The sequence below is a fragment of the Pempheris klunzingeri genome, chromosome 21 (assembly GCF_042242105.1).
Source record: "Pempheris klunzingeri isolate RE-2024b chromosome 21, fPemKlu1.hap1, whole genome shotgun sequence".
Classification (NCBI taxonomy): Eukaryota; Metazoa; Chordata; class Actinopteri; order Acropomatiformes; family Pempheridae; genus Pempheris; species Pempheris klunzingeri.
Genome location: NC_092032.1, coordinates 12,982,440 through 13,010,060, shown reverse-complemented (window position 1 = coordinate 13,010,060; position 27,621 = coordinate 12,982,440). Strand labels below are relative to the sequence as shown.

At 43.1% G+C, this 27,621-nt stretch overlaps 1 protein-coding gene across 3 annotated transcripts; it reads right to left on the bottom strand.

The window, feature by feature from the left end:
• Nucleotides 1-66: 66 nt before the first annotated feature.
• Nucleotides 67-26,876, bottom strand: nck1b (NCK adaptor protein 1b). Of its 3 annotated transcripts, XM_070852578.1 has the most exons (5): nt 26,692-26,876; nt 16,561-16,613; nt 15,866-16,106; nt 5,189-5,940; nt 67-4,557 (listed from the first exon to the last, which is right to left on the bottom strand). In XM_070852578.1, the coding sequence occupies exons 3-5, from the start codon at nt 16,089-16,091 to the stop codon at nt 4,357-4,359; spliced, it is 1,179 nt and encodes a 392-aa protein (XP_070708679.1). In that variant the 5' UTR covers nt 16,092-16,106; nt 16,561-16,613; nt 26,692-26,876; the 3' UTR covers nt 67-4,356. The 3 variants fall into 3 exon arrangements, with proteins under 3 accessions (XP_070708679.1, XP_070708680.1, XP_070708681.1); XM_070852579.1 differs by lacking the exon at nt 16,561-16,613; XM_070852580.1 differs by lacking the exons at nt 15,866-16,106; nt 16,561-16,613; nt 26,692-26,876 and adding an exon at nt 12,914-12,998.
• Nucleotides 26,877-27,621: the final 745 nt, after the last annotated feature.

The window sequence follows — 27,621 nt, the reverse complement described above, 5'->3', positions numbered from 1 at the left end:
TGGCCTGGGTGGTGCCGGTAACTGCAATGACGCAAATGGCCACCAAGTGGCGTCCCTGCATCATACAAAACCATCACCACTGCCCTCATGCATGAATCATCTGCTGTCTGTTGGATGATGTTAATGTAGCAATTTAAGCGGCTTTGTAATCACATTATAGCAAAGCCGGAGCACAGAAAGAAAAAAAACTACCTAGCCGTCATAGTCAGGATACTTCATCACAGTGCTGTATTTTGTAATCCAGTAAAATTCTGCTTAAAGAAGAAATGAAAGTGGAAGTACCAACATTCAGCAACTTTTCCTGAGAATCCAAACATTGTGACATAGAAAAACAAGACGGTGATTTTTATGTCGTTTATTACGTCTTTTGAACACTCTAATAAACTCTTCTAAATTATTACACCTGAAGACGATCTCCCCTCCATAAAAACAGTATTAAGAGCATGACATTAAATTTCACAGCACTGCCTTTTATCGTTCCACAGCATGGATCTGTTTTCTTCACTCTCTCATACAGGAAAGAAAAAAAAAAAAAAAAAAGCTTTGTGAGACAAAGAACACCATAGAAATGTAAGCAGCACAAAAGCACCAAAGTTAAACACGGGGGTCACTCGTTCTGGTTATTATCAAGAAATCAGTCTTAGGATTCAAGATTATCTCAGGCTTGTTTAGCAGTGGAGAAACAAGAAGAGCTCCGGCTGCAGTGTAGTTCTTGATCACAGAAAATAGTCTGATGAGTGAATCTCTTGATAATATCCGTCACAAGTGACTTCGATGTCTTTTTAAGCAGATTTCAAATGGTCTCTGTACAGCTACAAGGCTCTGCTCATGCGGCCTCCATTGGTGTAAAATAAAAGAGATCCCAGTTTCTAACAATATCTAAGCAGGGAGATGCTGTGGTTCTGTGTTTGAATATCAAGTAAAACATTTACGTATTGAGGATTTGATTCTTTTTTACATATTTAAGTGGCTAAACTGCAAAAGTGAATGTCTTACACTAGTCGTATATGAAATACATACAGACATAAAAAACTATTTCCTTGGAAACCATGACAGCTTCTTCACAACCAACAATGTGTGATACCGTTACTTGAGGTGCTCATACATGAGATTCAGGTCATGATTACATCACACCTGGGGTTATGTTTCTGAATCAACATCAGCGCATATCTTATACTGTACATGTAGGCATTCGCTGTTCAATTAAGAAGTTATACTTGATGAAATCGGCAAAGGTAAGGTCACTTGAAACTACACACAAGATCACCTAATGAGCATTTTACACATGACAAGAAAAAAAAAAAAAAAAGTTAGACAGACATCTTCAGCTTGCGTCAACAAAGAGAGCCCGATATGAGGAAATACCCCGACACCTCGGCTCTGCTATCAGACTCGACTGACGCACATGCAAAGCTTTAACCAAATAGCACGCAGCGGTGACAAGAGAAGTGGGAAGAACGAGATAAAGGATTTTAAAGAAAGGGGACACTTAACCTTTGGTTGACAGAAAGCTGTGAAGGCACATTAAAATCTCCTAAATCCTTCAAACTGGGGCACATTGCGTTGGCGTTTGTCACTTTAATGCTGCTTGATATTGCAGATGCTGCACAACTGGAAGCCAGGGACGAAATTTCTCCAAAAGAAAATAAAAAATCAAAATGGGTTTTTTTGCTGATAGCAGTTGAGGACAACTGTAGGCAAACACTGTGTAACAGAAAAGTGGCAGAAAGAAATGGCACCAATACAGCCGGGGATTGGGGGAAATAAATGACACGTAACAGGATTCCTGTAACCCAAATACTTATGTGGGGACTGAGAACACAGAAAGCAAAAGGGAATCACTGAAAATGAAGGGAATACAGGCACAGATGTTGTACACAAGTTGAAATAAAGGTTACAGGTTCGGTTGAAATAAATACTGGGACCCAAAAGTAACCAAAAAAAAAAAAAAAAAAAGTCATCGTGAACAAGATCTTTCGACTCCTGACAGAAGCTTTTTAATCCTGGAATGTTGTTTTTTGCGGTTTAATAAGATGTGATATCACTTGAATTAAGATCTCGACTGCTACTGTCGGCGTATAATCAGAGCATGCCACTTATAACCCATCATAAAATTAAACTGAAAGCCAATTACTTCGCTGCTTATCATAATTCAAATTCTTTTACAGCTCCAACAGCAGAGAAAACACTCCGTCAACAGCTCTGTTGATCACCTGGGGAATGGAGAGGTTCACACCCATGTTTTGTGCCCTTTGTGGCATTACTGACTTTTTCTTTTTCATGCATGGACTGACTAGACATTAGAAGCCCTCCCAAAACACTGCCATCCAAGATCCTTTCTTCTCTGCTGTGATACATCAGCGTTGGCCTCCGTTCATTTCCCCACCCGTACGCGACTGGGAGCGGTAATCCAGACGCTCTGTTCAGTGGAACAGATTCTCCAAGTCTCCTCCCTTGATCCTACTTTTGTTTTTTAGGGTCCATTTTTCCATTCCTCCTCTACGAAATCACCCCCCCCCCCCTCTCTTTTTCTGTGCACTCGGGTCCAACTGGCCACAGCTGGAGAACTCATCATCACAAGCATCGCGATCATCATCATCGTCGTCGTCGTCGTCTCCCTAAGCCCACGGCTGGAGTGGCTCCCTGCTGCAGCTCTGATTGCACACGCTGGTACTAGCTGCCCGTCAACATTCAAACACTCCTTGGTCCATTTTCACTCCATTCACTAGAGACCTGTGCTGTAAATATGAACTACAATCTGCTGAAAACACTTAGGTGCGCTGTATTCTAACTTGACATTGACCACAAATCCAGAAGAAACAAGATGGATCCCCCAAAACTTCTTAGACCATGAAACCAAATGTCCACATATCAAAGAAAACATCGAGCATTTAAACCAGTTTGCTTCTCTTTAAGCTGCACAGCCATAAGGAATTGTTTTCTGAAAATCCTTTGTGCCTCTTTGAGGAAGAGGGCGTCTCCTAGCTTGATGTATATGCGCTGCAAACCGCAGAAACGCGACCCCTGGGTGACCCCCCTCAACTCCTCCATTCCCTCCAGTGATCACTAATTCAGGAGCAGTGACATCATTCCCCTGGACTGCCTGGACTGGTCCCTCCATTTCCCCTCCCAGCTCCACAGAACTGGCGGGTTGTTTGGAAGCCACACTGCTGTCAGCGTACATTTCCCCGCCCTGCTGCCCTTCCTCCTCCTCCTCCTCCTCCTCTCCAGAGAAACGGCCCCTTTGGCAGCACCGGGAGGACGCCGTTGGCTGTCAGAAGCGGGGGAGGGAGCTACTCTTCTCTGAGGAAGTCTCTGACTCTTCACATGACCTCTAGACACATGGATAAACCCCCTCCATCACTCGTGTGGACCGTCGCTCTCTTTTGGGAGACACGGTGAAGGTGTGAGGACGCTATTCTGTCTGCGTGCACGCATGCAAATCATGGGATTTTGAACCCCCACCTGACCCCCTACCTAACTGTCTGCGATGCCTCGGCTTTGTAACATTCACATGATATGGATACAGCAATATGTGAGACAAGCAGTTCTGTTGTACAAAAAGAAAGCTGAACAACTAGTTTGAACTCGCACAAGAAGAGGAATCCTCCGAAAAAAGAAAAAAAAAAAAAGACGCTCATGAGTGTGATATTCTGATCTCTACAACCATGATCCTATTAGAATTGTATCAATAAATATATTTTGGTCACTTAATTTTTATTCATGATTAGCAGTTAGCAGAAGTTGTGGATTAGCGAGTCCACAACCGTAAAGAACCAATTAAGACAGACAACACAAACATGAGTTGCAATGTAGACCTCTATAGGCTAGACTCTGGATTTGCTAACATCTGGGGGAAAAAAATGCCACATGCGGGTGGTTGTGGTGTATTACAGTTAAAAATCATCACATTTTAAAAAGAAACTGTTAAAAAGATTATATATTATCAACAAAAAAAAAAGGAAACTAAATGCAACTCTAATAGATACCAAGGTGGAAATACATGGCATTGCCTATGACCTAACACATCTGGATAATTTAAAATAGGTGACCAAGAGGTCTGTAGTCAACTCTGAGGAGTCCATAGTCTTTTTGCCTCCCCTTTCCATTCCTCTGTGTCTCTCCCATGCTTTTTCCATCCCTCCTCTTGGAATGCTCACAAATCGGGCATTTAAGTCCTGATGATGTGTTAAAGTCCTCAGGCTGGGAGTTTAAATGTTAGTGTGTGTTCTGACATAAGTATCTGTTTGTATACATATATATGGATGCAGTTAATGTATAGGAGTGAGTGTGTGTGTATGTGTGTTTCTGTGTGCAAGTGCGTGCGTGTGTGTGTGTGTGTGTGACAGAGAGGGATCAGGAGGCGGCCAGAGCCTTGATCAGGTACAGTTTGTCTCCCTGCTCACTGGTGAAGATGGGCGCCTTTTTGTAGTGTTCAACAAGCTCCTCCATGGAGTTGAACTTGCGCTGTCCAATGCAGTAAAGGTTTTCCTTCAGCTGCACTTTGAAATGCTTGTTCTTGCTCTGCGCCTTCAGGGAGATGGAGAAGTCGTTTGGCTGTGGAGAGGAAAAGGAAAACAGTGTTCACAGGGCGCTTTTGAGATTTCCGCCTCCTGACTCAACAACATAAAATGAAATCTTTTGTCAGACTGTACGATATCAATATGAGACATGTCAGAGTGTTGCAATGAATGCGAGATAAATGCTGCTCTTATATTTTGGATCCAGCACAACAATAAAAAAATGCTGACTACTGTGCTGACATTTGTATGCATAGAAAAACCGCAAAAGAGGATGAGGAGGAGAGGCTTTTTACCCTCCACTTTATTTAAAATTGGTGCTCAGTGACTGTCGCACTGGCCACTGTATTCTGCATCATTACACGTGATAATCTGATTGGCTGGTTTGCTGACTAGGGTCGTAGCAGCAATCACATTATGAGAATTTGCTCCCAAATTTATGACACTGTCAGAATTTGGTAGCTCGCACCGAATCTTGTTTGGACTCTGAAACTCTAAATTGGCCATCTGTGAATGTGTCTCAGTTTAATCTTGGACCACAAAGCAAAGATTTTAGAACGTTTCTCTGACCATCTCAGCTCAGAAAGCCAAAATCAGAGTGTAAAGGGGCCTTAATGCCATGTAAACAAAGTCAATGATCGTTTGGTAAGCAGGGGCAGGCTACTGACCGATGACTCGCTGTCTCGGATGAGGAAGTCGCCCTCTGAGCCTCTCTGGTTGAGGGCCACCTCCGCCTGGTGGCGCGTCACCTTGCCGTAGTACCACTCCTTCCCCGCGAAGCGCCCGCTGCCTGAGGGCGAGATGTAGTCACAGTCAGGTGTGGGCGGCCCAGCAGGCCCTGCTGCGGGTTTATGGGAGGTGGAGTCCAGCACAGTGACGTAGTTTTTAGGCACCAAGCCCAGCTGTCCGTCCCCTTTGCGACACTTCCACCACTCCGGGTCGTTCTCAGGCTTCTCCACGACCTCCATCACCTCGCCCTTCTCGAAGTTCAGCTCCTCGTCGTTGGCCGAGCTGAAGGGGTAGAGCGCCTGGACCGTGTGCAACACTCTGTTCCCGTTCGTGGTGCTGTTCACCACCGCCGCCAGCTTCTCTGTTAGCGATCCGGCCGGGTCTGCGAGCCCACCCATGCCCCCTCCCCCCGCCGTCCCGTCCACGTCCTCTGTCACGTAGTTGGAGGGGAACCAGCCAGACCGCCCGCTATAGCTGCCGCGCCACCAGCCGTCGCTGCACTTCTCCATCACCACCACTCGCGTGCCTTTCACCAGAGACAGCTCATCCTCGCGCTCGGCCGTGTAGCTGAACTTGACCAGGGCAGGCAGGTTGAGGTCGTAAAGCCTCTCGCCGTTATCTGCGTACATGTCCGTGTCTGCATTGGAGGCTGTGTCTCTCATCCCTTTTCTGCCCTTCACCTTCCCAATTCCTAGAAAAAAAACAAATCAAGGAAAGGTGTAAGAGTTTATAAAGAAAAACATCATCATCATCTGCACTAAAATTACATCCAGTGGATTAGGTCAGAATCTTAATTACAAGGCAGCTGACATCCTGAATTAGCAGACACACAAGCCTCCGGGTCTTTTTGTAAATTAAAACGTAAAAGTCTCCACTTTACTAAAACACAAGACCCTGGAATTGCAATTTTCACATCCTTCACTGATGTGGAACAAGTCTCAACAGAAAAACAAAAACCACACACGCATCATTAAAAAACACCTCTGAAAATTTAAGGGAGGAGAAGAAATCCCAGACAAATACCAGGCGGTGATAATAAGCATTAGGGGGTTGTGCTGAAATACAGGGAGGGCGGGTAAGTAGGGCTAAAAATCATTCCTTTTCCACATTACAGTGCCATAACCCCCACACTCCAAATCCAGATACATTCTTGGGGATTAGGCCTAGGTGCTGAGGGAACAAAAATGTTAAAAAATAAATCAGAGTGGGATGAAAACCTGTTTTGGCATTGGACTATAAATCCTGTGGAAGCAAAAAAAAAATGTACACCAGTTTATCAAAGCACAGCTACCTAACATTGAAATTAATTACAAGCTACACTTGCCTTAACTCTTCAGCCAAAAGGGCTCAGTCACATCTCATTGTTGCTAATCACATTGCGCTAATCACTTCGGCTGCCCTGACACCTGCGGCCTTGCTTACACAGCAGCTGGATACCCCAACTCCATCCCATTTCTGCCAGCACACTCTTGCTCTCATTCCTCCCCTCTGTCCACACAAACTCTCCTCTCCTCCGGCCCTCCCTTCCCCCTCAATGCTCCAGGCACCCCACTGAGCTGACCCTTCAGCGTAGAGCAGGGATGATTAAAAGGGCATATTTATCAAGACTGCGATCTAGCAGAGAAGTAGCTTTTCCTTTCTGTGTGCACGCTAAATGTCAGCTAGTCAAACAGTGAACGACCACAGGGTGAATTTTAATCATACATGCATGCGGACAACCTCTTGGCATGGTGCAAGACCTGCGCTCAGTGGCGTCATCTCTAAAACAGCCCGGAGGCTAACAGAAGGGGGATTACCGGGGCCTTTAGCCTTTTCCTGGGTTACAGAGCCTGGAGGCCGAGCTTTGGCAGGCCTGTGGTCATCCTCTTACTGGACAAGAATTTCCACTTGGCAGCCCGGCATGCTAACAGTTGTATGAAACACATGTGTGGTTAGCAGTGGACGCAGTTGAGAGATCACACCTCATTTTAAATTTTCCAAGAGACCAGAAAGCAGCTCTAGTGCTCACACATTGATCTCTCTATATATTACTTGTGGAAACAGTCCACAACTTTTTTTTGCTGGTTTTTGCAAAGCAAATATGACATTACAGTTATTATCACAGATCTAAAGCCTAACTGATGATGCAGGCAAACCAGACTAAAGTGGAGACAGACTTTGATACCAGACAAGGTGAGCAGACCTAAGTGGTGGCTATTTCTGATTACGTTTGCACAGCTATTGCTTGCATAATCCAAAGTCAGCTAGGTGAAATTACACAGGAAGGCAGGGTGGAGTCTCCAGGACTGTGCTGGGATGATTGTGTGTGTGTGTGTTTGTTTTCTTAGCGAGGAACGTGACTAATTTGTCACAACGCCATACTGAATTGGTTCTACCACAGATAAATTGTTACTGAAATGTGTCTGTGACTCAAGGAGTGCAGACAAATTTCATGGTAGCGCCGAGAGTCCAATGTCAAATTGCTTCCAGGTAGACCCTGTTATTAGTCACACCACTGTACATAACTACAGACTCCAGACAGGGTGTTAAGAGCTGATGTCTGCTTGGCGAGGTTAGGTTTTGTCTCTGTGCAGCGTAAATAACTCAAAGGGAGAGCTGCAAAAAGCCATGACCAAAACATCTACAATCTATATATGAATATACATATAGAATTAAAGAAAGCCACAAAACCTATGAACAAAGGTATATACACCAACACAAACAGCTTACTCCTCTTCAATGTTTAAACTGGTACAAAAATGATACTGACTGTATCTACAGCTAAAATATCACATGTACATATTGAGGAAGAGAACTTGTTCGTGCAGGTGCAGGCCCCAGGACGTATTTTGTGCACAGTTGGAAATGACCTAGTTAGCTCCAAACAAAGGTTAGGGGTCAACCCTGCATAAATAAAGTATCTGTTAGCTCCAGCTGAGAGTGGAGACAACTGAGCCCATGTTTTATCTCTCTGGCCAGGTGACTCTGCCCTTATCTGTGTCCCTTGTCTGGGATTTTATTTGCCGCTTCCTGCTATAGTCACACGAGCGCTTTGCATTAAAAAAAGCACAGAACCAAGAGACAACTGCATTTGACTAGATGCTCCATCTAGGTCAAGGTAATAAGGGGAAGTTGGGATTTGCCTGCACAATTATAGGTAGGAGATACCGGGAGAAGATAAGGGGTTGTTATCGAGGGCATCTGCTTCTCTTATGGCCAATCTGTCATGCTGTTGTAGGTTAATTGCAGAGAATTCACTTGTACAGCAGTGAGGAACAACTGTGATGCTTGTGCTTCCTTTTACAATTTAGCAAAAGCTCTTATCTTACCAGGCTGTCACCCTAAACGCACAGCACGGTGCTACTTAGAGCAAGGACACCGTCTTTAATGGTGGACACAGCTGCATTTTGCTCAACTGATTTTGGCCAGCACTTCCTTGACTTTCTGCCAAGTTTTTCTGCTGGGTTTGGGAGTCCAATGAAGCTTAGGTCTTTGGACCATTAAATCTACGGACCTCTTCAAGGCATGTCCACTGGCATTTTGGTATTGACAAGAGGCTGAATGTTTGTAGGAAACACATCTGACTGCAGACAAGAAGATGGGGAGTTATCTGGAGTATGGGATGCTAAATACATGGTGGAATACACGCAAAATGCTGAACCATATTTCTAAAAAAGTATGGAGAAAAACTGTGTCATTCAACACAACTTGAAGTTGTCAAAGGACATGTACGAAAAGTTAGGAATATTTTTTACCAGTAAAAATTTCTTTTTTGAAAGAACGAGCTAAATTTTGTGCCACATTTACCATTCTTCATCTGGATGCGAGTGCTATAGACTACCTATCGGCTTGTAAAAAAGTTACATAATTACAATGGCTGGGCAGTCTGAGGTCAAGCACTTCAGTCTGGACTTATAGTTGTGACGGACACATCACTGGTTGTTGAATCGCTAATCATGGGACATCTCACCAGCAGGCCACAGTACCGTCCAGACTTGCCATCTTTACCACAACCCAGTAGAAATTAATTAAAACACTGTATCTTGAGAGGGGCAAGAAAGCCTGCACAAGCAAAATAGTTTGATTAACTAACTCCACGGTAATAGAAGGTGAAAAACTAAAAATACACAGCATTTTGCTCCCACCCCCAGTGACTCCCCAAACTCCTCCCTCCATGAGAGAAGCACAGTCCTCCTCTCATTGCCCATATGTGATCTCTCCACCTGAAGCTAACCCTGAATACTGCAGACTACATGAACTTTGCTTGTGTATGTGCAGATGTGGTAGCTGAGCGCTTCCCCTGAAACCCACAAACCACAGTGCTACTCCTACATGGGAAGAGCCTTAGAGACAGCAGAGAAATTAAAAAGTAGTGTTCACTGGAAACTTTTCTGTTTCAACGTCAGATGCTTTTTCCTGTTCATTTCCTGAGAGAAGGATGCAGAGGAAGGAAATCATGTTGCGTCAGATGGCAGTAAATCACTACAAAACAATGACAAAGACTTGAACACGAGTATGTTAAACCCCTTCGAAAACTTCACTTTTTGTTTACAGGTGGGGTGCGCCAGCGGGAGGAGAAGAAAGTGCTGGGGAGAATGTCTGCCAGTGACAGACAGGAACTAGTTTTGTTTTTTAATTCTGGCCTCCCAACGCTTGCTGGTTGTCCATTGTCTGCCAGGGCCCTTTCGACCCCTCGGTTTCCCTCCATTCCAGGGCTCTTCCTCCGTGGACGACAACACCCTGCGTCAGGCTGTCTGACAGTGTCTGAACATCCTCGTACTTGAGCAGAACACCGTCACTGGGACCAGTTCAGCAGCAGTGAAATGGCTTTTTTGCTCACAAAAAGAAAACCTAATTGGGAGTCCCTATCACAAAATAAATTGCAAGGCCGTGGCTTTTCAAAGTCTGACAACAATGTGTCACTCGCATTCACAAGACATGTGACGCAGTGCAGCAACCCACAGCCATATGGACTAGAATGAGACTTAACAAATTAAATGTAATTACATCACGAAAGAGTGAGTCAAACAAAGTAAAAGGCAACACACCAAAGGGCGAATTGGCGTATTCTTCACTGGGGAGGTTTCACGCTGTATTTAAGACCGCGGCTTCAATCAAGCTGCTAACATGGCTTACTGATGGCTGCACAGGAAACATGCAAAGCTCTTTCAACTTCTTTTACAGCTCTGCACAGTGCAGCGATACAGTCAGGGGCTAACCTGAATAGAACCCTTCCTGATAGTAAAACAAGCAGGGGGTTGTATTAATTGATTTTATGTCCAGCAGTTAATCTCTCTCTGAAATCCTATTGGCTATTGATATCTGCCTCTGTATCGCTGCAGCAACACTGGAATGAAAACCTCACTCTCAAACTGTTGCAGCATTTCTATGTGGTTAAAGCATCTAATGATTTAAATCAGAAAGTGATTCATCGAAACAACTTCACAAGTTCACGAAACAGACCAGACGTGACGCCAGCTTTTAGCACATGACAATTTTTGATGCTTCATGCTACATTTCATTTAGTAACAAAGAAGTAGTGTGACAACAATAGCAAGCTCTGCTCATGACATGGCCTCACTTTTAATTCAGTTGTTAACAGGAGGTTATTACTGTCAGGCAACCACTAAACCCATTCAAAGCAGGACATGAGACAATTAGAGTAAAACCAACTATTTGATCAATTAATTTATTGTTTGAGCAGTTTTTAAAGCAAAAATGGCAAAAAGTAACTAGATCCAGCTTGTCGGACATTTTTCCCCTCATTGCTGACATTCTGTAGACTAGTGCTGCAACTAATGACCATTTTCATTATTGAATAATCTACCTGTCATTTTCATGAAGAATCATTAAAAAAAAATCATGAAATGCCTGTTAGAACTTCCTAAAGCCCAAGGTGACGTCTTCAAATGTCTTATTTTTTCCCTCTAAGAGACCAAAACTCAAAGACATTCAGTCTATTATTATGTATGACAAAGAAATGCATCAGATCATCAGATTTTAAAAGATGGAACCTTGGCAATGTTGACAATGACTGTCAATTATCAAAAGAGCTGCCAATTATCTGTGGATCGATTAATCAACTAATTGTTGCAACTCTGTTATAAACCAAACAATTAATTAATTAATGGAGAAAATAATTATTAGTTGCGGCCATAAAGATGATGGGTGTGCTGTACACACTTCTACTGTTTCCTACAAACATGTTTACAACTCTGGTGAGTCTTCAACAAGCCCAGACCACTGCACTCAACTGCTCAGGCAATTCCTAATGGCAGGAGACTCAGAAAAACAAATGTCTCAGGCCCAAGTGACACTGACGACTCTTTCGCCAATGTCTTAATTATGATTATGTCTTGGTCGTGGTGGGGAACAGTAAAGGGTGGTTTGGAAAAAAGAAGCGGGAGTTGGGAAGAGGGAGCGAGGGACAGACACTGCCAGAAAGTCCGACACGGACAGACCCCGCAAAATGATTCAACTTCCTTCTAACTTCTCACTTCCTCTCTGGCCTGCACTGCTCCAAAGCTCAGGGAGAAATGTGGCTCAAATTAGAGTTTCCGCTCACTGGGGAGGCTGAGAAACAGGAAAACAGAGGGAGGGGAGAGAGAGACAGAGAGAGAGAGAGACTAGCAGTTTACACAAGCAAAAGGTTTGTTAGCTCATCTCGATGTTCTTCTCAGCCCATAACTGTCTGTGGACTCTTTAGACTACAAGCAGGCCAGTCGGCAAACACACTCACACATGCACAAGTGGGGAAGTTAGGCAGAGACAGGAGATACCACTCAACAGTTACAAGGTGCGATTACAGCACGGGTGTGTGCCAGGGCCTTTTGAAAAAGTGTGACAGTGTGGCTGTAAAGTATCCGCGGCCCACAGAGCTGCCGAGGTAATGACATTCCTCTGATAACCGAGCGAGGTGCAGAAGATGGTCGCCCGGGTCCCATCAATCAGCAGAGACCCCTTCCTCCTCCCAACACAATGACTACAGTGTTCTACATGAACACCCCGTGTCCCTTCAACTGTAGCTCATGACTGGTGGTAGGGTGGGGTGGGGGGGTGGCTCCCAAAATGAGAGAGCTCGCCCTGAGGGTAGCATAAAAGAAAACAGACTTTGGTCATGTCTTGAGATATTCCTACACAGGGTGGAGAGAGGGTCTTCAACCGTGATAATGTAATCCAGATTAAAAGAAAAAGTATGATATATATATATATATATGTGTGTGTGTGTGTGTGTGTGTGTGTTTAAAAGAAAGGGACTGAAGGATTGCTGGGGCAATTACAGGCTTCAGCTCAGCAGAAGGCTTTTCAAAAGCATATCCACCCAGTCTTTGCAGCCGCTCACACAGACACAGCCTCAAAAGCTGTTAAGACACCCTCTCTCCCTCTCCCTTCCAGCACAACATGTCAGTGCAAAAATCAGTTTCCGCCTGCTCTAATTATGACACATTCATCTGGCTGACCTTAAGCTGAGACCGACTTCCAACCAAAGTAAAAATTACGACAGGGAGGATGAAAAAAAAAAAGAAAGAAAAAACAAAAACCTGACAACCGCTCCTGCACAGTCAGAGGGAGAAAGAGGAAGCACTAAAACTTCAGACAAAAGCTCTGTAGAGCACTTGTGAAACGACAAACAAGACAGAACAACTTTAAGGAGCTGCAGAAGACGAGGAAAGTGGAAAACTCACGAAAGAAATGTTTGAATAGGTTAGCCATGTCCATTTTGGGCTTGCCGTCTCTCCCTCTCCGTCTCTTTCCCGGCCCCTGCTCTCTTCCCACTGCAGCTGTAGAGTTATTCCATGTGAACACCCAGAGAGCTGGGCGGATAGCGTAGCAGGGCAGCCCACTCCGTGACCATGTGGTCGGGCTTGGCCAATGAGGGCGCGGGATAAGAGAGGCCTCCAGTTCAGCTCTGGAAGGCAGAGTACAGAGGCCTCATGGAAAGGGGAAGAAGGAGGGAGGTGGAGGGGGGATTGGAGCTCAGACTTAGAGAAAGAAAAAGATAAAAGAAGAGAGATACTGGGAAAGTGAAGGAGCAATTTCATCACCATTTAGCAGCAGGCTGGGATTTGTGAGAGGGTAGTGATCGAAAAAAAAAAATTAAAAAAGAAAAACACTGTGGGGATCTGTGGGGACGCTGCAACAGCTGAGTGAGTCAGTGAGTGCTCACTGTCACATGACTGCTGTTTGTAGAGACACTCATAACTTTACAACAAACCCAGGAAACATGAGTCCTCAAACACAGAAACACACACACACACACAACAAAACACAGCCATCTGCAGACAGATCATACCCTCGCACATTCTTTCAAGCGATGACACCACTCCACACCCAGCAACGGCTTGTTTGAAATAGAAAAAAGATAGATTTTTTCCTCCCACATAACATATGAAAGTGTGGTCATCAGGCTGCTTCCCTTATTGTTCTCCCACACACACACACACACACACACACACACACACACGGAAAACATAACCACCCACAAGCTGCCAGTTAAAATGTCCTCAATCTACTTATTGATCATAAAAAACGAGAAGTGAAGGTGAAGTATTTACAAGCTTTCTGCGATTGTACTGGTGTTTAACGAGGCTCCATTTTGCCTTAACTCGTGTTTTACATTAGTACGTGTTTTATTGGGTTTATGTGTGAGTGAGACCTGAGCCGGTACATGAGCGAGTGTGTTTGTGTCATTCCTGCAGCTGTTCACCTGAGGTTATTTGATCAATGGATGTAGTGACAGGTGGGAAGTAGTTGGGAGGCTCATGTGAACAGATGCCCCTACCCAAAACACCACACACACAGAGCAGGCAGATATTAAAAAAAAAATCTACACACTTAAGGACAAAACAGACTGGAAAAGACTCCAGTCAGTTTTAAAAAGATGAAGCAAAACAATAAATGAGCAGTATATAAGAAAAGCTAAAGAGGCCCCTCCCTGTTCTTATTTCATAAGTGCATTTCAGCACACTGTGATGCCCGAATGTCATCACTCTCTTTTCACCACAACACACACGGACATTTAAAAAAAGAAAAACACAGTGCAGCTAACAGGAAGACAGAGTTCACGTGTCCAACAGATAAGTGTTTCGCAAACACTGCAGTGTGTGATAGTTAAAAATTGATGACACACTTCTGGTTAGCAGTATCTAGAACAACCCCCCGTTCTTTTGCTCCTCTGTGCAAGGAAAAGCTACTTTGGGGCGCAGGGCTTCCTCGCAGAGAGCACCCTACACAGTGATGCATCAACATCACCACATCAAACACAAGCAAAGGAGATGAGGCTGCCTCCTTTGTCAGTCTCACAAGTGTGGTTTGATGTTATGTTTTTGTGAAATGGACCTGTAAACAGCAGGTGCTGGTTTCTTTATATCTCAGCTTCACAAAAATTAGAGAAAACTACAATAAACAGACAATGATTATAATTATTACTGCAATAATATCACAGCCACAACAACATGTACCCTTTACAAAAAAAGGGAAACACGATTTAGTGTGCTTTTAACTAAAAAAAATGCTGCTATACAACCTTTAACCCAACCTAATGAGATCTGGCGTAAACAAACATGGCCGACATGTCCAAACAAACATGGTTATCCCATCATGTTCTTAATGATACCCTGCAGAGCAGAACAAGTTGGAGATTAGAGTGTGAAAAGCACCAGAAACTAAAGACAAGACCATCACTATTTATAATGTGCAAAAGAAATGATCAAAAAGTGAAATCACAGGCAAAACTAATACCAGGCCATCTGGCTGTGTTCCAGACTGGTGTGTATATCCCAAATTATCATGAATGTCTGTCATCAAGAAGAATTACGCTAAGACAAATGGTAACCTTGGCTCACATACACAGTAACATTTGGCTTGCTCCTGGCGGTACAAGGCCCTTGGTAAATGGCGGTGCCCAGAAATATTACGTTTGTGTTGACAGAGCAGACAACACCTGTGCCATTCCAATTCTGATTGTGATTAAAGGGCAGGAGGATAGCCTCAAACACTCAATACACACAAACAGAAAGTGGGGATATTCAGATTTGTTAACACAAAACAGACAGGTTGGTTTTCTTGTTTGTGCCAGTTATAAAACAAGTTCTAGCTTTGTTTGAATCTGTATTTAACCTCCAAAAAACGGCTAAAAATCATATCAACATATTACTGTCTTACCTGTGCAAATGTTTCAAGGTAAAATGGAAAAACCGCCCCTTACAATAGACACTAAACTATACAGACTCTATCCAGGAACTAAAGATTCAGTCTAAGTGAGCTGTGAGAAAAAAGAAGCTCTCAGTCTTGCAACCAATCAGACATCAGCCTGAGACAATCTTCCTGTGGAGGCCGTTATACAGCACATCAGATACCGCAACAATGTGGTTAAAGACAAACTGAGGTAGCGTTACCCTACATAAAGGATGTTTTCTGATGCTACTCCCTTTGGGTTGAGTAAATATAACCAACTATGTATGAAGAAATCTAAAAGTTTAGAGTGCAAATACCAAACAGGTTAACTGGAGGCTTGTGAGCTCCTAAAATAAGAATAAACATTGATTTTGGAGAATGTAAACTAACAAAATATCTGGCCAATGCTTGCCTAGCCATCACATGCTGAAACCAGAACTGATTTTTTTTTTTTTTTTTACCAAGTGTGTCTTTGAGATTCTTCACAATAGAAGCTTTCCTGGCGCTGTTTTTCCTCTCTACGTAGTTGGACGGCACAAAGCCTGTTTTGTTGGTGGCATTTCGAACCCTCCACCAGGACTTGGAGTCGTCGAGGAGCCAGAGGCGCTCGTTTTTCTTGATGTCCAGCTCCTGGTCCTGCTGGGCCATGTAGTCAAACTTGGCGATGACAATCACCTCTTCCGTCATCTTGCACTAGGTGCACTGGTGGAGAGACAGGAGAAGACAAAGAACATAGGTCAGAGCGGCTGGAATGAATATTCTACATAGTTGATCTGCAAAAAGTCTTTATTGTACAATCTAATCTGGGGCAGTGTTTATGTGCAGCAGTCATAACAGGGACAAGGTTCTGCTGTTACAACTGCTGTACTTGTTCTTCTGAAATGATGACAAATCAATATGAATTAAATTACATAAACACAACTAGGAAATCAACTAAAAAAACATATTTGGATACCAAATGCCACAGAACTTCGCCTTAAAGTGAAATATCTTGCCTATCTAGGACAAAGAGCATCTGTTTCCTCTCCGTCTTCCCAGCCTTCATACACATTTTATTCTCCAACTGTGCTGCTTGTTCATGACACAGTCATTGGGTACTGCAAGAGACGCACCAAAATTAAATTTAGAAACTGTGTTTGGAAATAGAAAGCTGTACCTGTACTGCATCAAAGCTGAGAACTTCAAGGGCTCTGACACTTCTCTGTTGACCTAAGAAAAGACAGAAAAAGCAAGAGATTTAGAAACTGACTCTCAAAATTTGCTCACAAATGTTTTTAAATTAATACGCAACTCTAAAAGCTGTGCTGATGGTATACTCATGCCAAGATACAGACAGTGTTATCCAAATATACTATGCTGAATGTATGCCAGCTACCATTTCCACAGTTTGTCTCTTCAGACATAATTTCCCCCCACCGATTGTACTCTTGAAATAACAGATATAAATGACTATTCTTTTCAGTTTTCAACACTGACAGCTGCCAGAGAGTGTAGAGCCAATCTCTCAGTGTCCACATTCTTCATAAATTTACAGAGGGGATGGTTTCCTCTCAGGAGCAGTCCAGCAATTGTCTATTGTGTTCAGCATTGAACATGAACCTGGGAGCCAGGAAGATGGCAAAGACTATTGTAACAGGGAAAGTAAAGAAGAGGGGCACCGTGCGTCAGCACCGTGGCAACATCAGGGAGTGAAGCTTTCACTGAGCACTAATGATGTAGGATATTGCTTTGAATTTAGCACAGGCCTAAAAATATTCCCAAGTGTGCAGCCTATGCAAATGCTGTGATTATGTGATCTGCATTACAAGCATGGCTCCATTGTTTGCAATATTGCTTATCACAAGAACTTTCAAGCTCCCAAGCCGTTTTAAAATTATGATTTGAGAGTACTGTGATGCACAATCAAAACTTGTTTGTGTTCAACAATGAGCACATTCACAACAAGCAGTCTTATGACCCGTGTAGCCATCAGCACAGCGAGGCTAAGCTTAGGTTCATACAGCAGCACTGAAGGAAGCGTGAAGCACTTTTGAAGCAACTGCTTAGCTGCTCTGATGTCATGGGAGTGGATGGAGTTTCACCTTTCCCCCCCTGACTAACTTCAGGAACGCCACACTGACCTCACTGATCGAGAGCTCTGTTTTTTTTTAATTTTTTTTTTTTTTTATGTGAAGCAGTGGTGTCTAGGTTTCAGCTGCAGCTGGCCTTGAGATAGGCCTCGAACCTGATCTTACGCAAACATGAGGAGCACTGGGAGCCAAGCTGGCTTTCAGTATGATTAGCCAAGAGGTTTAAAATGAACTGTAAATAAGCAATAGGTGAGAGCTGAGAAGAACGTCATTCATGCTTTTCTGAAGGAAAAAGCCAAGATCTGGATGAGATGGTTCATCATTTCAGAAAACAAAACAGAGGATTATAGAGTCACATTTCTCCCTCGTCACTGGTTGAAGACCATGAAAAGGGTCTAAAGCTAAAATGTGTAATATAAAGGATCCCAAACTGGCTGTGTTTCATATAAGCACGTTTTAAAAAGGGGGACACCTGTGTTCTGAGATATGTTTCCCCATGCAGGGTGTTGTTGACTTAGTTTACCAAATAACATTAGGGTGTATTGCTGTGGTTTTATCTCATGGCATGCTATTGCATGCTCCTTGTCCATCTCTAATTAAATTAATGAACACTGGGAGACATGTTAGGGAGCGGCACACATAAACAAAGAGCTGATTTACTCTCCTCGAGTGCTGCCGCTTTCACCAAGACAAAGGCAACAATCTCTCCACTCCCTGGGCTGGGCTGGATAACTGTCTGCCAGAGAAGCTGACAAATGTGTATATTTGCTCCTTCTCCATTTACAACACCCCCCCCTTACGATCTCTTTTTTCCCACTTTAAACTTTCCCTTCCAATGCATGAAAGAGTCGTCCATAAAGGACTATCCCTTTGCTAGATATCTCCCATTTTCAGAAAGCACACTGCATCCCTTTCTCGCGTCTTTTAACTTCCTTCACCCCCCACTGTCTAGAGTGACTGAGCAGTAAGTGCACATTAACACCGCGGTGACTTACGACGAGTGCAGATGTGAGGGAGGATCAAAAAGTTGGGCGACAGATGCTCCGAGCTAATCGCGCAGCTCCAGACTGAGCCAAGGCCACACGCCACTCCAAAGCACTAAACACGGGGTCAGACAGGTCAAACTGCTCAGATGGTGTCATATCCACAGTGGATCTCACTTTACCCTGCTGCCTGGTAGAATTAACAGGTATCCAGTCCACCACAAACCCTGCAGCACACATGTGCTTCTTTTGATTTCTTTCTCATACATAAATCCATACTTCTCTTGAATCAAAGTTAGTAACACATTGCATCATTATATGTTCAATGTGCTAGAATGTGATTTTGAGGAGCCTTTTTAACCTGTAAAACCAATCATGGTTGGGCTTAAGATGCAACAAGTGTGGGGCTGTCTTCCTGTCACAAGATTAATTTGATTTTAACATTTAAGATGTTTTGTGAATTGTTAAGATTCAAACAGAAGTGATGATGGTGATGATGATGTAATGAATAACTGCTCCCATCATGACCTTTGTAATGAGTAACTAGTCGTATAGATGTTTTGAAGAAGCGTGTCCAGCTGAAAATAACTTGGGCACCAGACATAAAGCAAAAACAGAATCAGTAAGCACAAGCTTTGTGGTTGTCAACAAAGGCGACCAGACCGCAAAGAATGGTAGACAGGGGACCAAATCTGGTGGCCAGTGGTGACGGCAGGGATTTCCCCGCTAACTGTGGCTACTACTTCTGGTGCCGTTCCTTCCTCATGATAATCAAAACTACGTGCTAATAGAAAAGCACAAACAGAATGTCCCCATCTTCATTTTTTTCATTAATATAAATGAATAGCATACCACTTCCTTATAGCTCCCATTACACTGCAAATGAGTGGTCCACCTATGGAACACTGAATTGGGAAACTTAATAGCAGTGTATTTGATTAGAGCTGCAACTAATTATTATTTTCATTATCAATGAAACTCTGAATAACACATTTGACGAATCAATCCTTTAGCCTAGTCTACTAAATTTCAGAAAATTGTGAGAAACACCCATCACAATTTCCCTAAGCCCAAGATGTCCTCCTCAAACTTCTTGTTTTGTCCAATCCACAGTCCCAAATCAAAAAATATTTGATTCATAATCATATAAATTAGAGAAAAGCAACAAATCCTCAAATTTGGGACGCTGGTACCAAATTTAAAGAATAACTTAAAACAATCAATAGATAATCAGAATTGATGGTTCTGTTAATCAAAAAATAATAAAATCTTTCATTCACAATAATGCAAGGATGAGCCCAATGTGCAAAGATGATTTCACGTGACAGAAAACTGTACTGTTAACTACTAAATACCAAACTGATAGAGAGAGTCCATTTTATCTACTGCCATAGCAGCACTTGTGGGCCACTGACAGGTCAACCAATGTTAGTATCACTGATCCACTCATGTTCTCACGAGTGCCAACAACTGTTTCCCATCAGCACTAGACCACTAATCCAAATCTGGCATGATTATCTTTAATACTTAAAAAGCACAGGGCTGTGATTTTCTACTTAGGTTTTTTAGAAAATACCTTTTCTTATAAAGTTTAAAAAGAATAAGTAGCACTGTTGACCACAAACCACGACAACTGCGCATCAGTGGTGTAATAGAGATGCAGGATGCAACTTTGTGAGTTACTATGAAACAACAGTTCAACGTTCACCACATCCTGCAGCCTACAGTTGCTGCCACAACCCCTTGTATCTCTGTAGGGGGAAAAAAAACAAAAGTGGAGTGCTTGTCGAAGAGCACACCCAGTGGCTTATGTGATAATGCATGACAATAGGGATATAATACTAGAGATATGCATAAGGAGGAAATGAATGGAATAGTGTTAGTGTTTAGCATGAATTCCAGTGAATGGCTCTGACTTTATTTACAAGGCTAACATCAGAGGTTATTTGTAAAAATGAAGTTACGGCAACTGAATACTGAGTATTCTAAACAAGAGAACAATTATGGATCCTTGTTTCTCTTCGCTGTGGGAGCAAATATTGTACCGCTGCTCAACAGGATTGCTGGGGCACTGAGACGGCAACAGCATGAGCTCACAGAGGCAGACAGAGTAACCTAATCCCTGTGACAGCCTGCTAAAATCACAGCCTCTGCTGCCTTCTGGAATGTGCTCTGTATGCTCACTGCTCACTCAGCCCCTCTGGCACTGCTGCGCTCCCTCCAACTTACACCAAAACTTGCGTTTTGGCCACGGGGCCGGTGTGCTGCACAAACGGGCGGCGCGGGACGGCGACGGGCCCCTCGAATACACGCCTGTGCTCCTTTTCACTTCGAACCACGGCAACTAAAAACCCATGAGAGAGCATCTCATCCCAGCTGTCCTAGATTCTCTCAAAACAAAACAGCAGCATAGCAGCAAAGGGTCATGGGAGACTTGGCAGGCCAGCTGTGAGACAGGAAGTGTGGACACAAGGGTGACCGGATGATGGGAAAGTGATGCAATCTGACAAAGTGCAGGCTCGACCTTGGAGCTCAGATGAGTTCAGATAACTTATCTTTGCACTGATGTATGTAATATACCTCAATTTAGAGACCACGTCTAAATCAAAACTTAAACACTGGTGCTACTGGGAGAAAATATGGCATTCCCCATTTGAAAACTGTATTGTTCCACTATCATATTAAAACATAATTAAGGACAAAGGGGCCTCTAGTGTTTTGGGCTAAGCATTTTGACTCATGACTGTGTGAAAGCAGTTGGTTATCCACCCCTCGGGATCACCCTCAGCAGTTGGGAATGGCCTAAAATAGACTGGGGCTCGTGTCCTTTGAGAATTGCCAGAGATTTACTCTCATAGCAACAACCAACACCATAAGTCTCGAGATTTCTTTTAGGCCAGCTTCACATCAAAGGCTCAGTCTATGCTCAAAACAAATCTGTGAGACACATACAGAAATGCCGCCATTTGAAATATGTTGCATAGCACTTAAGCCGTATAGACAACTGTACAGATAAACTAACTAAAACGACAAGAGCAGTATTTATGAAGCTTAGGGCAATCTTGATAATATATCACCAAAGAGCTCTTTTATTGCTCTAGAGCGATGTATACTCAACTTTAATTACAGACTATTCCTCATTGAAATGTATGGCAGCAATCTCTTATCAAATCATAGTATTTATTGCAAAATTTGACAATCTCAATAACTAATCATAATACAGATAAAGCAAATAAACAAGCATTGCTCAAAAGTGTTCTCACTTCCTCATTTTCACTTCTCATTTCATTACACACACACACAAGCTCCACTTCACAAACGTGAGGCTGGATGTTACTTGTCTGGCGCACAGAGACATGGCATCGGTGAACTGACTTGGCATTTTTGTGGCTGGAAAACAGGATGAGATGCCACACAGTATGAAGCGGCTGATAAAAACAATTTTAGCAAACTGTCTTACAAAATGCCTGATGCAGTCATTCGCAAGTCCCTTTTTTGTGTCTTTTAATTTGGAATAGTGAGACCAGCTCAGCAATAAAAAGGGATGACAAAAACATGACACAAAAGTGGCTGCTTCACAGGGTGTCTTATATGGATGGTTGAAAAAAAAAAAAAAAAAAAAAAAAAAAAATCAAGATCATCACAAAAAAGTAAATGAGTGATCTGTATCAGCCCTGAAAAGCCTGATCAAAGCATCCCTATCAGACACCACAGCAAATACAAAAAAAAAAATGATTGTAGAACCGGCTACATTTAGAAATAAGACCACCCCATTAGTATTTTAGGAAATACACTGACAATATAAACAGGCTTCACATATCTCATTATCACATACCAGTATTTAAACTAAACAAGTTTAGCATATTTAACTGTCCTCAGCAGCAGCTTACTTGCATGAAAACACTCGCATCTTCTCTGTAAGCAAATACCCAACAGAACATAATACTTCTATAAGAAAGGATCCATTTTCTCAGACCCCACCTACACCAGCAGAGCCTACGCATCCACATCCACGCCCTGCTAGTAGCTGTAGTTGCCACTTGTTGTCCTGGGTGGCCCGTTTGCTTACAGCTACCAGGGTCCGATGATGGCCACATCCAAGAAAAGTGGGATCAAGGCAACAGCAAAATAAACCTTTCAGGTTACCTCACAAAGTCTGAGAGCTCCAGGGGATTTCCCAATGACTAATCTGAGTTTACAAAGCAGAAGGATTCCCAACATCAAGCACCACAGTACAATAAATCTGTTTGTGGTTTGGTTTTGTGTGGTGTCAGGCTACTTAAAGCTGCTAGTAGCATTAAAGAGTTAGTAAAAGACATCGAAATCTGGCCACGCAAACACTGTAGCTGTATATCTCGTTGCAACTGCAGCCTTCTGGAAAAAGCTATTGTTGCAGTCAAAATAGCAGATCATTTGTAAACCACAAGATAATAATGCCAGACAGCCTGTGTCAGAGAGATGAAATGGATACACTGGCTTCCTCTTAGTTTTCCTACATCCTGTTGAATATGAGCCCTTGGGTGCTGTCACAATAGGACTGAACAAGCCACTTGGGACACAAGTCTGGGAGGGCCACGTGTTGGAACTTGTGTGTGAGCATCTTGAGAGCGGGAGGCATTCAAGATTGCACGGCGATGGCAGAAAAATCTGATGCTTGATAGGGAGGGAGACAAGAAAGAAAAGCTTTTCCGGAGAAACGCTCACCTCTGTGGTGGCTGACCGAGAAACAGCCTACACACATTTCACACAACACTGGGAGGACTGTGCTTGACAAAACCGGGGGTTCTTTTACATTATAATCTCATGTCATTTTACTTAAAGCCGCCACTCGTACAGCCAGAACATATGCTATTGTCAAACACAACACTGACAGACGACAATGGCTGTTATTAACCTCTCCAAAGGTTGGGACCCAGGGACACTGAGATGAATGGGCTGTAGTCTTGACTGAGAGTGCTGTCTCAGCCATCTGCGGCTCCATTTTTCTTTTTTTTCCTCTAATTTGTCTTCTTACTTTACGCTCAAAATAGAAGTGCACAAAGTAAAGCTGCTTTCTCTGTTTTTGTCAACATTGTTGAGGACGCCGCTGTCTGGTTTGAAGAAACTTTACTGGAAATGTCGGTGGACAAAACCGACATGGGGTTACACGTTTGCAGCCAAGTCGTGGTTGGTCAATTGATCTGTACATTGTGAGCATAAAAATCAGATGTTCTGTGCAGACTTTTTAAGACATTTTAATTACAACAGTGCTATATGGAGAACCATTTGAGGGTCTGGATGCTTCACATGGGACCACTGATTCAGAGTCCTCAGAGGTGCTTTGATGTTTCCAAAGCTGTGGTAGAGAGAAGATGGTTACATCTACTATTGGTTTAGTGAATTCACACAAAATCTCTAGAGGTGGGCAGACTAAACATAGCCTCAGTGGAAACGCAGCTGTGCCTCAAGTCTACTTTCATCGAGACTTCCACTTCCAAAAACACATTTTCACAATTGTGCTTTTTTTTTGGTCATGGATACAAGACGACTTCACTCATCACAATAACAGCAGCAGTTGCAAGTGCACACATCCTCATTTTCACACTGCCAAAGCCACTGAAAGAAAAACCCTGAAACCATAATGAACTAATAGAGAAAAACACCACTGAGACTGCACACTTCTTTTCTCCTACACGAGGAAGTCAAATAATTTACACCAAATGAGAAATGATAGCAAATATCTTAACCACAGACCCTTGAGTCTATAAAGATTTGCAGAAGTGGGGAGTAATGTTATCACACCAAACTCCAGCAAGTAAGCAGTATTTGACGCTTTTGTTGTTGCATACATCAAAGGCTGAAGAGATTTTGTGTTCATATCTCCTTCATTCTGATACGGTAATGTAAAATTGTCATTCTTCCTGCTCTATGTGCTCTGACGAAAGATTAAATTCCTTTTTCAGCAGCTGACCTTAGTTAACATATAGAAAGTACCTTTGTTATTGACTGTTGAAACGTTCAAGCACGCTTGAGCAGTCAAAAGGAAAACTTGTCAGACAGAAAAGAAACAAAATCATACAAGAAAATGAGGAAATGGAAGGGAGCGTATGCAATAACTGAGATTAGGGAGATAACAAGAGAGAAGAGAGACAGACTAATCCACAGAGAAAAATCCCCAGTTTGTCCATTTCACAAGAACCCTAAAATCAGTTAATACACTAAATTCCCGGGCCTGTCATTTGAGCAGGGAAATTTTCAGCCACATTAGTTTTTTGGCTATCATGAAAATGCACAGTTGGTATTTTCCCCTTGGCTGCTGGGACATATTTGGCTGCTTCAGGGCACTGATAGCAGGCACTGAGGCAAGGGCGAGATCTTAAACAAAAAGGGTCATCGCTGCATATTCATAAGATTATACAGTCGAAACTTTCAAACAAGGGTGTTGTTGGAGGGTATCTGAGTCAACAGGAACTATAAATAGGGCCACATCACTGCGATATCACCATGCATGGCTGAATAGTGAACGATTTAGTTGAGAGGGGGTCATCTAACCTGAAAGTGAGCTCATGATCTGGCAGTTGACAGGCACCATAGATCTCTTAATAGCCAATTTTTGACGTGTCTCACAAATTGGCCTCAGTGCCTGAGAGAAATATAATTTCAGCTTTCCAGCAAATCGTCCTGGTAAGCTGGTCTCCACCATCTTTCTCCCTGCAAACTGTGGCTGTCCCTCCCTCCGACTCCCACTGAGAGCAGACCAAATGTCTCTCAACCCCCTCTCACCTCCCTGAAACCTTAATGAGAGACTGTGAAGAGGTCTGTCGGCGTGACAATAATTACAGAAACTATACTATTCAGCAGCTGCAAAAGACCCCCCCTGTAGCATTTGGAAAGGCACACATGCTACCCCCTTTAAACCACTCAGATCTAACCAACCACATATCTCCAAATAAATATCTGAGATAACATGCTCACGTCAGATTAATCAACTGATTGTGCCACAGCACTGGTGAGAAAGTTTTGTAACAGGTCACGCAAGCATTAAGCCACATGAGCTTGCCAACTATTATACCGCCTTATCGCCCATTGTGCTGCTGAAGCATGACATTTAGTTTGGCTTTGGTTGCACAAGGTAGAAACAACAAAGATGGCAGGTTGGGGATGAACAGAGGGAGCGATTCTCTAGAAAAACAGAAACTTACACACCACATTTGCCTACCTATTATTGGTCTACCTAGGAAGATGAAAGTTCACAGACACAACCTACTGATAAGCAGGTGTTAGTTTCCCCTCTTTGAATTGGAGCTGAAATTATTGAATCAGCAACAACTACAATAAATGATTCAAGTCATTTATCAAGTGCCAGCTTCGCTTTGCTATTATATCATCATAAACAGATCATCTTTGAGTTTGGGACTGTTCAGACAAGCCAAGATACCTGAAGTCATCACCTTAAACTTAGCATATGAAAATACTCCCCAACTCCGATGCATCATCAAAAACCAGCAGATGATATACTGACTATAATAACTATTATTGTGTTTACAATCAGAGATAACAAGCTATTTTACACACGTTCAGGGAAGCATAAGTTAATGTCAGGGGATGCCTCCATCGTGACCATGACCAAGCTGGGTCCAATCAGTGCACAACAGCCAACAACTTAAACTTCAGCATTAGTTACCATTACATAAATAATACAAGCATCCCAAAAAATACAACAAGGCATTGTGAATGCAGTAAAATAGCTGGAAGATGTGTACTGTAAACCGTCTACAGTGGCTCCCGTTAAGGCGTCCTCTCCATTTTCTCTCAGAAATAAAAGCGTTAACGTGGTACACTGCACGAAATGAAGTGTAGCCACATTTAAAGACTGTGTAGCAGTTTTTTTTCCCCTGAGCTTTTTTAGCCTATAACTTCAGCTTAACAGCGTGTCACGCTATGTAACTTGACTAACCTATGAAAAAAAAAACCTACATATGCTTTTAGTGGTTACAAATATCTCGGTTAGAGCCAAACTAGCCGCTAGCCAGCTGGGTAACAGTCTGCTGGCCATGTTGGCAAGGCGACAGACTGGTTTTGTCTGGGTTAACAGCTAGCTAGCGGTTAGCCGACGTGACTTATAACGTTACTCGGTGAACTGAGGGATAGCAGGAGCTAGCCTGTAGCTCTCATGGGAAGCCTGGATCCGATAGCTTCACCGTGAGGGGCACCTCACAGCCATACGTTACCCTGCTCAGTCACACCACGTCTTACCCGATAAATGATGGCCACCTCTTCTTATCTCCTTCAGAAAGCGTGTAGGAGCGTCACACAAGCAAGAAGTGGGTGCACACAAATGACACCCAGAACCCTGGCTGGTTAATTTTTCACTCCAGCAAGCTAGCCTGTCTGAGGAGACGCCGTGCCCCGTTGGAATAGCATTTCTGTATCAGAGCATGTCATTGCTCAGCGGCGCAGCTAAGCTAGCGAGCAGCAGCTTCACAAGCTGTTCAGACTCCTGGTCCCGCCCACTCGCATCCGATTGGCTGCAGTGGAATCGGCTCTCTATTGATTGGACAAGGGCGCTGTCAGTCAATCACACTGCAGCTGCTGATGCCTTACTTTCCCATGAGCATCCATCATGATTTTTGCTTTTTGGGTCTGGAGAGACAAGCTAATCACTGCTATTACAGAAACGTGTGTATGAAACGAGACATGGGCAGAGCTTAGTTTATATGTTTGTTTGTTTTTTACTTATAATAATATTTAGCTAAGGATCAGTGATCCAAAAGTTGTACTCAAGACTTTTGAAGCACTTGATGTTATCCTGTTTAGTTTAGTAAAAGTGATAATTTGCCCTTTTTACAACTTGGCATATCTAGTATATAAAATTGTGGACAATCAGGTCAGTGCTATATGCCTGTTTGTACTTGAACAAGGATGGCTTTATTATGATGTATAGATATATTTAATAGTTTGAACATCTGGTGTTTTTGAGCCTTTCATAAAAAATGCTCAGTCATCTGTAATGTGCAACACACACACACACACATACAATAACTTATAATCAAATTCCATTCAGGCCCCTCCTGGGAAATGATGGTACTTCTAATAAACATGTCTGTGGTGAGGAGGGTTGCAGAGTAATTTGGAAGGCTGTGCAGCTCGCTGCAGGATGCAGTCTGTTTCCTGCTCAAACAGATG